This window comes from Vanacampus margaritifer, chromosome 13 (genome assembly GCF_051991255.1).
Source record: "Vanacampus margaritifer isolate UIUO_Vmar chromosome 13, RoL_Vmar_1.0, whole genome shotgun sequence".
Classification (NCBI taxonomy): Eukaryota; Metazoa; Chordata; class Actinopteri; order Syngnathiformes; family Syngnathidae; genus Vanacampus; species Vanacampus margaritifer.
In genome coordinates, this window is record NC_135444.1 from 7,835,178 (window position 1) to 7,847,679 (window position 12,502).

Genomic DNA, 12,502 nt, shown 5'->3' on the forward strand with positions numbered 1-12,502 from the left:
TAGCGACTGCCCGTGTGGAGGCGGTGAAAGCGCTACTTTTAGTAAAGGGTAGTTTATTTGTCACCACGGAGGAGAGGATCTGCACTATGCAGCTCGTTTCTGTGATTCCATACGGACTTATTATTTTTATTAGCTTGTCCGTTTTGTTAGCAAGTTAGCACCTCACATTCTCAATCACGGACTGTGTTGTCACCTTGTCAAGCAGCCACAAAACAACGAAGTACCTTCGGGTGACTCGGCGACAGCGTTTTACTATGTCCCCTTACCAAAAAGTAGTATACTTTAAGTAGATAATATAATAATACTTTAAGTAAACTCCTTGGGACTAAATTGGAACATTTTAGCTTTATAGTATATTTAAGTACACTCTTAAGTATACTAGAAAGTATACTTTGTGGTACACTTATGTCCACAGTTTAGTTTACAGCAAAAGCCCAGTTATGCATTGACAGGGATCGAACCAGCGAACACCGGTACTAAGGTCTGTGACGGTATCCCCAGCGTGTCCTGGACCTGGAGTATGCAGAGAATACCACCCTTTTCTGCACTACTCTGAACCAGCTCTGTGACACACTTACTGTCTATTAGCGGGAAGCAGCCAAGCTTGGTCTTAAGACCAAGCTCATGCATGTCGGCGACGGCCAGGACCTACAGCCCATCTCCCATCGACTCGGATACCGTTGAATTTGTCCATTCATCTGTCTATCTGTGGGCTCCACCGTCACCAGTGATGGCAACATTAAGCCCCCAGATCGACCGACGCCGTGGACTCGCCACTGCTATGATGAAGTCCCTCTGGAAACCCCTCTGGAGCCACCACTTGATCTCTTTTGCAACAAAACTCCTCAGTCCTGTCTGTACTCCTTTATGGCCTCTGTCATTGACTTTGGCCAGCACACTTGACGGGTTCGACAGCAGAGCCCTCCGAACCATCCTGAATGTGAGATGGTTCCATCATACCAGCAATGAGCTACTCCGAGCCCAGACCCAGCAACCACCCGTGTCCCTTTTCGTGGCCCAGCGCCACCTTCGTTGGCTCAGCCATGTCCTCTGCATGCCCCAAGGGCACTCTTGTCGTTTGACCGGACAAGACCGCGAGGCAGGCCCCGTACCCGCTGGAAGGACATCGTGCAGGTTGATCTGCAGGCTGTAGGACTGACGTGGGGGGAAGCTGAGCGGATGGCACCGGACCGCCCCCTTTGGAGAGCCCTGGTGAACCTGTTTGGCTCTACGCCTCCGATTCAAGAGCTTTAACTAACTAACAAATTCAAAAATCATGAAATACTAATATGTATTGATTGGAGGAACCGTTCATTTTGGCGTGTATATTATATTGTTTAATAATATATTAAAATGTGTCCCAGACATTTTAGATGGTAAATGGAGTGTGTGCACTCATTATAGCGCTTTTATCTACACCTTATGCTTCTCAAAGTGCTTTACAAAGGTTCACATTCACCCATTCGCTCATACACCAATGGGAGGCTACTGCCATGCAGGGTGCTGCCAGGTCCACTGAGAGCAAATTCGAGTTTATCTTGAGGATCGAACCGTCAACTTTCAGATTGGGAGACGACCACTCTACCACTGAGCCATTCTTAGTAAGCTAGGTGTGCAGTTACTTAAACAGAGCAATACACGTAGTCAGCAAAGTAGGTATGAGAGAAACTGACCAATTTTTAACTCATTCGCTCCCAGCCATTTTCACTGAAGCAGCCCACTTCGCTCCCGGTTGTTTTACTGGCTTTTGACTGATTTTTGCAAGGCCCACAGAATATTGTGTTCTATCGCCAAAAAAATATTGAACCTACCAAAAGAAAGATTAGTCTCTGCTTTTATCAGGAAAAAAAGTACAGTATTTTGTATCTGTTTCAGTTTTGCAGCAATTAGCATTAGAATATAGCTAAGTTTCATGATTATTCACAAATCTGTTTAGAATTGTGGGGAAATCAGCTTGTTTGCAACATGGCCCTGGTTGATCTCTTATACTCTGCTGCCACCCGATGCCACCTGCTGGCCGTTTTTGTAATAACTACCATTGCTTCAACTGTTCTCTGCAGTTGAGAGGTTGCATCAAAGTCTTCTGTATAAATACGTCTTTGGGACACTTAAAACATTTAAAATACAACATATGTACATTTTTGGGAGCAAATGAGTTAAGCATATTAATAACAATTTACTATAATAGAATAAATGAATAAAAAAACAAATTGGACGATCCTGAAAAATAATCGTAATTACTCCCCACCCCAAATTGAAACTAATAAATAACCACTATGTTTAATGTAAACATAAAAATACAGTATTCTACAATTGAATAGAATAAATACAAATACATTTGCAGACCCTGAAAAATAACCTATATAAATTCAATAAACACAAATAATAATCAGTGCAGGTGGACATTCATTTTAAAGAAGATATTCATTTTAAAGAAGATAATCATTTGGGCATGCTGAGGTTTCAGCCGGTTCCGATATTGCTCAAGAGCTTCTCGCACTCAACGATTTTAGATGCAGTGTCCTATAATACGATACATGTTTTCTTGTTCATATCGAGCCAATTAATAGAAATTGTGATTTTGATTTTAGCTTTTCATGAGTTTAATGCATTATAATTGAAGAAAAAGATTATTGTGCAGAACGGCATGGTGCGTTTGCAAGTTCCCGACATTGTGAAAGTTATGATTATGTTGTCCCTAAGCGTAATTTAAGCAATTAAATGACACTCAAAATAGGGGTGCAACGGTTTCGGATTTTGGTGTGCGGTTATAGTTCTTATAGACAGCATTCCTTGAATGTTTATTTTTAACAACGATAAATAACTGAAAATAAAAAGTTGTTAAATTGCATGCGCTGCCCTGCGCCGAGAGTCCCGGGTAACCCCCTGAATACCGCTCGTGATAGGGACTGGGGACTGCAATTATTTCCCCACCAACGAGGAATTCCCAGTCTGCTTGGGTAATAAGACCGTGTTAAGTCCCTGCCCTTTGTGCACACCGCCCGTCACTACTACCGATTGGATAGTTTAGTGAGGTCCTCGGATAGGCTCGGCGCGCCAAAAACGCAATCAAAGTTGATTATCTAGAGGAAGTAAAAGTTGTAACGAGGTTTCCGTAGGTTCAGAGGATCATTAACCGGAGGAGAGCGCTGGACAGGGCGGTGCGTCGCGTCGAACGAAAGCGCGACTGTGGATGGTGGGGCTTGCGGAAAGCCGCTGAGTTGGGGAGGTGGTCGGTTGGTAGTGACATAGCCGTGGGCGGTGTGCCTGTGGTTTAGATATGTGGAAACAGAAGAGCTATGAACTATGCCGCATTTTGCGCCGCACGTGAGTTTAAACTGACGGACTGTTGTGAGCGGAAATAACCTGTGTTGTTGAATGGCTGCGGTTATATAATCCTGAAGTTTAAAAACCACGGTTAATCGTAAAACTGGTTAATAGCTGCATCCCTACACCCAAGTTGGAGTTTACAGTAAAACTAAACACACACGCAGAAGAATTACGCTCTTTGTATATTTAAATTCAACACATGGTGTAAATGCTAATGCTAAAGTAAATGTAAAATTTCATTGACATGTTAACGGAAAATTAGCATCATATTTCAGGAGTGATATGTAACACATACATAAAACAGAGGTAACAAAAAGATGCAAAAAAAATAATTAGTTTTTCTTCGTTGGTTTGTTCATTTCTAGAAATTACGTTCTTAAAACTATAAGCTCATTTGGCCAAACAGCCTATTACATTTCTTTGTAACACTGTACAGCTCCATAGCAAAAGCTCATATCTCTCCCAAAACAGTTTACCATGTGTCAAAACTAAATTTACTTTTCCATAAAAATTGTCAGTGGCTCTAAAATGCACCGTCCCTTTGACATTGCACATAAGTACAGTGTTCCTTCATTTTACGCTGGGGTTAGGTAAAAGTGCATACAAAATTGCACCCCAAAAATGTGCGAAACAGCAAGGCCGTAAAATGCAAACCGCGTTATAGCGAGGGAACACTGTACGTATTGTAAATATTGCCCAGCATTGTTGTAAAACTTTGTTTATTGTATATACTGCATTTTTTTTTTTACTTTGGCAATGGCTGCAGGGGGCCTCTGCCTCGCTAGAAACCAGGAAATGAGCATGTGCACAACCACTGATCTGTATGTGCAACGGAGCGTCTCCGTGATCTGTTTATTCTTTGGTAGTTGCTTCAGGTATTTCCGACACACTGCTGTTGATATAGCGCCTCCATAGTGGTGCAACACTGCATCTACAGTGAAAATATGTTGCTGCCGTGCTGAACACAGCTGGAGTACTGCCTTGAGCGATATCAGTCGCTCTAGCTGGAGGCGGCCGCCTCCAAATTTTAAACACAGAAAAATCCCTGGCTATACATTTCAATTCATATTGCACATAGTCGTCTGACCACTTTTCTTTCTTTTCTTAGTATGAAAGCATTACAATAATATAACATAAATCACAAATTTCTTCTGTGTATCAGAGGGTGCTTTAAGAAACATGTGAAAGAGATTTATTGAGATTTATTGGCAGGTTTCAAAATGACAAATTCTGAACGTCCACATTTTCCTCTCCAGGTTTACCTGCAACCCTTAAAAGCGTCACCAATGGCGGCCAACGTAGTCATGGATGCGATGCATCTCCCTTACCCTGTACCTGCATCACTGCCTCCAGATGAAAACGGGATTCCCCTCCAGGAACCAGTGCTGGCAGCAATACCTGAACCAGTGGTGACCGCTCACCCTGTTCCTGCTGCAGCTGCCACACAGGCTGAGCCCCCACAACCACAAACCGCTGGTAGCCTAACCCCTGGTTCCGAGCTGCCCCAGGCTCCTCTTCCTCCACCGCCATCACCGTCTTGCACTAAGAACCCCAACAGCAAGATCATGACCTTTCGTCCGACCATGGAGGAATTTAAAGACTTTGCCAAATACATTGTCTACATGGAGAGTGAAGGAGCGCATCGTGCCGGTTTGGCCAAGGTGAGAACAACATCTAAACACGTTTCCGTTTTTAAGCCCTATGTAATTGCGAATGTGTATTTAGCAAAGTTGCAGTTACAGTCGACAGCACAAACGCATGAAAATGTTAAATATCTGTGTTTCCACTTAGGTGATTCCACCCGAAGGTTGGAAACCACGGAAATCCTATGAGGCCATTGAGGATATGGTGATCCCAGCTCCCATCATGCAAGTGGTGACTGGTCAGTCTGGTCTTTTTACCCAGTACAACATCCAGAAGAAATCCATGACAGTGGGCGAGTACCGCAAGCTGGCCAACAGTAAAAAGTAAGTTAACATTCTCACAACAAGAAGTCAAAGCCAACTTTATATTCTTCTTGAGTATATAGATGGTTTATATTGATTCATGCAACTGGGGCAACGACATGAGAGGTTTTCACTGGTGATGAAACCGTCTTTTGATTGACGTGTACTAATGACAGCCCTTAAATAAACTTGTCTTAAACGATGTTCTTCTTTTGATTAGAACATCAAGCGCTAAATTATAAGTATTGAGTTTGTCTTTTTGGTTTTGGTAAATATAAATGTTAGTTATTTTAAGTTGCCTTACAATGTCAGTCACATGCCCAGTATGGTTTTATAATTCCAACGATCATTTTAAATCGACTAATCTGGCTATTATTTTGTCAATTAATCAATAACTCAGATAAAGCAAAAGCATGGGTTAACTTCCATCTCTTTATTTAAAAAAATGACATATATTTCAAATTTGACAGTGCAGAAAACACACATTAATTATGGTTCACTTACTAGATTGGTGTAACATGTTGGAACATAGGCAAAACTATTGATTATTGTTTTCCAGAGTACAAACGGTTTGAAATATATTTGCTGGTAGAAACTGAATTATGAGGTTGATAACCGCTGCAGTATGTCCGGTTAAAATATACCTTATCCGGGTGAGGCAATGATCAGACTAGCTCCTCTCTTTCTGTTGTTTAATTGTGGGGTGGGATTGTATGTGCGTGGTTTCTGTAAAGCAAATGCAATGCAATACAATAGAAAATAAACAGGAGCGATTGTATGGCTATACATGTTAAATTGTGTGTTTTTTTTTTTATTACAGCGCATGTGTGTGAGGTTTTGGAAGTACCGCGAGATTTTTCCCTGTTTTGGTTTGGCGGCTCCATGTAACAAACATTGATTGTTGGACGGTTATTCGATACAATCGATAAAATACACATAAATTCTTGGCATTATTGTTTTGACTGTTCTTTTCTCACTGTAGGGCTCTTTGTCAACTCCATGTCTTTTAATGGGGCTTGTCCTGTTTTAGGTACTGCACGCCACGCCATAAAGACTTTGATGACCTAGAGAGGAAGTACTGGAAGAACCTGACTTTTGTGTCACCCATCTACGGCGCGGATGTTAGTGGATCTATCTATGATGAGGTTTGTGTTGGGGGTGTGGGAGTCACTTTTCGATAACCATTCCTACACAATTTTAAGCACTGGTGGATCTAGACCGTTTTACCTGGGATTGTGAGGGGGGTGGCAGGAGGTTCAGTAGGGAGGACGGAGATTATAACCACCCCAGTAAACACGCATGGGCACATAAACTTCTAATTCAGTGTTCATTGTCAGTGCAGTTGTCAGTGATTTGCGGTAATGCATATTTTAGTATATTGATCCGATACCATGTAAATACAGCGCTAGTATCGTAGATCCCAATACAGATATTTTTAAATATTTAAGGTGGATGCATTGGTAAATATCATTTTTTTTGTGACTCTTCCTTTTTGTCAACATTAGATAACTTAAAACCCGTTAATTTTTAAATAAGAGACTTTATGATCAAAATGTACATTTTTAAGAAATGGTAAAAAAACTGCAACAAAATGTTTCCCTATTCATTGTCATGTCTGGAGTTTTTTCTTAAAAATCCATTCCATCTCGCTAGCATTGATACTTGGTATCGATACAATCAATAGTTGGATGAATCGCTAGCGTTTGTGCATCACTGCGAACTACAACAATTAATGTACTATATTGTTAAATGAATTCCTACCAAAAAGATAAATCAAAACTGAGCCTTATTACCTTTTCTAAAGTAAAAAAAAAAAAAAAGTTTAATAAAGCTCTTATAGTCATTCGATTGTGCAAGTGTGGCTCGTTGGTTTAAACTCTGTTTTAATGTATGGAAGGGTAAAAAAAATAAATAAATAAAAATGTTGCATGCTATGCTGCCTCTCATGACCTTACACATGCCACAAAAAAACCTCGAGAGTCTTGTGTTGTTCGTCTTTATACTCAAAGATCAAGACATGCTGTTGCCTTAGCAACAATGGCTTTAAGGGTGAGAATATGGGATTAGTTTGGTTTGAAGTTTGGGATGGGTATTTCATTTATTTAAAATATCTACAGGAAAAATTATATGTCTCGCTGATGGAAGGCAAATCTACTGTAATCGAGAACAATCTAATGTGCTGGGAACACCACTGTCATTTGGCTGTCGAATTATTGTGTGTTTTTTTTTTAAATGGAATATAAACTAATGGTATGTTTTTTTGGTTTTGTTTTAAAGTAGTCCCAACTTTTCATGAAGTACTAGTGAAGAGTTTGAAAGTTGAAGCTATATCATGGGCCTATAGGTGGCAGTGTGACACCTTCAGGGATTGTGAGGGGGGTGGCAGGAGGTTCAATAGGGAGGACAGAGATTATAACCACCCTAGTAATAAACACGCATGGGCACATAAACTTCTAATTCAGTGTTCATTTTCAGCATTCCCTGACAAGTTGCACCATCTGGTGGTGTAACTACAAATGTACAGGGTGGGCCATAAATTTACATACATATGATTTGTATACCTATGACACCTGGGATACCTTGGGTATCTCAAACATTAAAAAAAACAAAAACGAGCATGTAGACTATAAAAATAATTGTATTTGTTCAGTTGCTTTGTTTGACACACGTAAAAATGTATTCTGTCCGTCATCAGGACATTCAAGAGTGGAACATTGGCCACCTGAACACGCTGCTCGATATGGTGGAGCAAGAGTGCGGAATCGTTATAGATGGTGTGAACACTCCCTATCTGTACTTTGGCATGTGGAAGACCACCTTTGCCTGGCACACCGAGGACATGGATCTCTACAGCATCAACTACCTGCATTTTGGCCAGTCAAAGTCTTGGTCAGTCCCTCTTTCTTCCTTTCATAAGTGCCCCACTTGATCATGCTTGATAGGTATATATGCTGCGGAGGCCAACTTCAAAATAAAAGCCTTCCAACTAAAACATTGACGTCAATGCAATTGCCTTGTCACGTATTTTGATATTGGCCCACGCAGCGCGTGGTAGGCGTCGCGGCTTAAGGCGGCCAGCTTGTCTCGTCCTCACGCGACATCCAACATCCACACAACATGCCATCCCTTAATTATATTTAATTGCTAATTAAGGACGCTTGTTAATTAATCTGTCATTGTATGATAAGGCACAAGTCTCCGGCGTTTGCATGTGATGTGATGCTTCCGTCTGTTCCCTCGGTTTTAGGATATTGACAAAATAAATGTGTTAAAGAAAATTTCCCATTTCAGCCTCTTTCACGCCGGTTTGCAGCTTTCTTTTCTGTCTGGAAATTGAGAAGAGTGAACGTTCGTTTACAAGCATACATTTCTGTCTTCTCGAGCTTTGCAAGGGTGTTTTTTTGGCTATAAACTCCATTAGGACAGTAAAAAATGGCACAAAGTGCACCTGTCGTTTTGTCACTTTAAGGCTGAAAGCCGTTCAAACAATGCTTGCAAGCTTTAAGGTGTGCAGTTACGCAAACACGTTCAGCACTCTAATCTCTGCCATTCAAATGACGGCTATGTTTGGTAGCAAATTGTCTTTTTTTTTTTAAACTTGATTTTCACGCATGCACAAACGTAATGCGCACTTCGCCTATCAGTAAAACATGTCACTATGATGCAGTGCAGTTGTCAGTGATTTGCGGTAATGCATATTTTAGTATATTGATCCGATACCATGTAAATACAGGGCTGGTATCGTAGATCCCAATACAGATACTTTTAAATATTTAAGGTGGATGCATCACTGCATTGATAAATGTCAATTTTTTTTTTTGTGATGCTTCCTTTTTGTCAACATTAGTTAACTTAAAATCCAAAATTTGGACAAAGTTAATTTTTAAATAAGAGACTTTCTGATCAAAATGTAAATTTTTAAGAAATGGTAAAAACGGCAACAAAAGGTTTCCCTATATTCATTGTAATGTCTGGAGTTTTTTCTTAAAAATCCATTCGATCACGCTAGTATTGATACTTTGTATTGATACAATCAATAGTTGGATGAATCCGCCCTTCGCTAGTGTTTGTGCATCACCACAAACTACAACTACAACAATGAATGTACTGTATTGTTAAATTAATTCCTACCAAAAAGGTCAATCAAAACTGAGCCTTATTACTAAAGTTAAAAAAAAAAAGTTTATTACAGCTCTTATTGTCATTCGATTGTGCAAGTGTGGCTTGTTGGTTTAAACTCTGTTTTAATGTATGGAAGGGTAAAAAAAAAAAAAATGTTGCATGTCATATGCTGCCTCTCATGACCTTACACATGCCACAGAGAAATGACCTTGAGAGTCTTGTGCTGTTCGTTTTTATACTCAAGATCAAGACATGCTGTTGCCTTAGCAACAATGGCTTTAAGGGTGAGAATGTTGGATTAGTTTTGTTTGATGTTTGGGATGGGTATTTCATTTATTTTAAATATCTACAGGAAAAATTCTATGTCTCGCTGATGGAAGGCAAATCTGCTGTAATCGACAACAATCCAATTTGCTGACAACACCACCGTCATTTGGCCGTAGAATTATCATTGGTTTTTTTTCCAAATGGAATATAAACTAATGGTATGGTTTTTTGTTTTTAAAAAGTAGTCCCAACTTTTTATGAAGTACTAGTGAAGAGTTAGAAAGCTGAAGTTATATCTTGGGCCTATAGATGGCAGTGTGACACCTTCTCAATTTTAGTTGTTGCTCATATTAATGTATAGTGCAATCAGATTTATGTCACTCTTGCGGTTAAAAAAGATGCATAATTATAATAACTTCATAAACTTACAATTAAATAAATAACAGAAGATCATTCTACTGCTTGAAATTTTGCCGCTATTATCTTTAAACATGACCCAGCCTTCCTATAAAAGTTGGTCATGTTCCTTTGCCTGACCAACCGATAATCATTTTTGTCTCTTGTCTCTGCAGGTATTGTATCCCACCAGAACATGGCAAAAGGCTGGAGAGACTGGCGCAAGGTGAGACACCATGTGTACTGTTGTTGTTGTTTTTTGTTTTTACTTCAAATTAGTCTGTAATATAACAAGTTGGATAGTTAATGCCCTGGACTGTTCACTATAAATTTATATATATTTCAATCATTATGAAACTACTAAAAAGTGTTATGAATAATATGTACATCATTATTAAGAATGCATCATGACTCACATAAAATTGTTACCCCCTCCATTTCTGTGTGGCTAACACAGCTAACAATGTGATGCATTGTTTGTTTGTCTTCTGTCGATGAGGAAGTTTAAGTATGCAGAATAAGCTAAAGAAAAATTGTAATATGAATAAAAAACAGACATTTGTTTTGTCGGCTTTCTCTTAATTACCCCACTGCTTAAAAAAGTGTCCAAAAATAGTTGCTGTAATTTGGCTATTTTAAATTTGATTGAACTTTTGTCGTTACATAGTGTGTGTTTTTTGGTTTCATCCTAAATCAAAAATCCAGTCGTAGAGGCAGCTAATAGATGGAAACCATCCATCATCCTTCTTGTGACATAGTCTCCTTTCATCTTTACCCCCCTCCTCCTATTTGTTTTGATCTATGAGGATTAGCTTCTGTATTTCATGTCATGCAGGCGATGAGAGGGCGATGAGAGAGTTGCAAAATCCAAGATTCCAAATAACACTAAACACACACAGTTTGTCCTTCTTGGTGCTTGGAAACAGAACAGTGTGATTGATCAAAGTGACATGTGACTAAGAATGAAATTCCAACAAATTGTCATATAGGGGATGTCCCAATAACTCGTTCGTGAATGCCAATAGCATGGCAGTACGTTCAGTAAAGTCCCCCCCCCACCTGATGCTGGCTGCTGATTGGTCGTTCGCAAAGATTCATGAGTGCTTGACAGGCTGCGTTTTCGTTTCTGCTCCCTGCGGCCACACAGGCTGAGCTCAAATTAACTGAAGGCCTGTCGAAATTTGCCATGGTTTATCCGCTCCACAGAGGCTACATGAGGATGAGCCTTAGAAGGACCCAGACTGCAAAGGTCTCCCTTGGAGGATGCAGCCAGGTGTCTTTGTAGGCTTTTCCCGACATGTTTGTTGTCACATCTTAGAGCATAAGCCATGGTCTGCAAACAGCTTCCATAATATAAGAACCTCATAGTTTCACAGGTATCAATCAGTCAGCGGAAGGATATAAAAGAACACATCCGTTCTTGAAAATATTTCTCTTTTTTGTTGTCCATGTTATTAGCCACACTAATGGTGGATAAAAAAGAAGATATACCTTGGTTTCGTTCTTTTATTTGTCTGAACTGTAATTGTGCGACATAGTAACTTTGTTGTTAACTTGATGGAAACTAACCATTTGGTATAATTGCCACCTTGTTGATGATCGAGAGTTCTGAATGCAAAAACTTAGATAACTTTGGATTTTTAAAGATACAATGGAAGATTGTTCTACGTAACATCTGCTGTTATAAAAGGTTTTCTTTTGTTATCCCATGGACCAGATTTAGAATTAAACACAAATGCACAGCGCACAGAATATAACATCAGTAATTATATACACAGCAACTTTGTAATCATGTTTGGTATTGTCAGTGAGCTTTTAGGTAGATACCAATTACAACCTTCCTCTTTCTTTCAAAGCAGCTGGCAGTGCATGTATGAAGTGGGAGGAAAGGGCCAATAACATTATTTAACAAGCACCCATTGACCTATTAAAGCCAGCCCCCTTCCTCCGCGCTGGCTGTCTCACGGTTTATGAGGTCCTAAAAAAGACAGTTATGAGTGTCGTAGGATTGCCTAATGGGGCTGTGACAATTGTCTTGTTACTTGCAACCCCGGTTACAGATTTGCCACAATGGCAGTTGTTGCTCTTATCTCTTCCTTCTTATGTCTGCTCTTCAGTCACATAGCCTACATTGTATCACTTGGCAGTAGTAGGTGGAACTGGAGAACTGGTGCAGTGATAGATTTGTCATTTTTAAGCTCAAAAAGACAATGTTTCAAGTCATTATTGTTCTAGAGATAACTGGTAAGCTAATACTGTTTTGAGTTCACTAACTGTCTCTGTCATTACATTGTTCACCTTTACCATCTCTAACAAGTCGACAGATGATGAGACAATTAGGGCCCTTTTCTTTGTCTTGTTTTCTAAGGTGGAACCAAAAATATAATGTGTGTTGATTTGTACTATCTGTCATATCGAATTTGTGCTGGGTGTAGATTTGG

At 39.8% G+C, this 12,502-nt stretch overlaps 1 protein-coding gene across 1 annotated transcript in view; it reads left to right on the forward strand.

Annotated features, from left to right (window-relative positions):
- Window positions 1-12,502, forward strand: part of kdm4b (lysine (K)-specific demethylase 4B) — a 33,198-nt gene that overhangs the window by 2,483 nt on the left and 18,213 nt on the right. Inside the window, exons 2-6 of the mRNA XM_077583517.1 lie at window positions 4,587-4,991; window positions 5,122-5,297; window positions 6,307-6,421; window positions 7,972-8,165; window positions 10,238-10,287. Coding sequence (XP_077439643.1) covers window positions 4,617-4,991; window positions 5,122-5,297; window positions 6,307-6,421; window positions 7,972-8,165; window positions 10,238-10,287 — 910 coding nt within the window. The 5' untranslated portion in view covers window positions 4,587-4,616. The remainder of the gene's footprint in view (window positions 1-4,586; window positions 4,992-5,121; window positions 5,298-6,306; window positions 6,422-7,971; window positions 8,166-10,237; window positions 10,288-12,502) is intronic.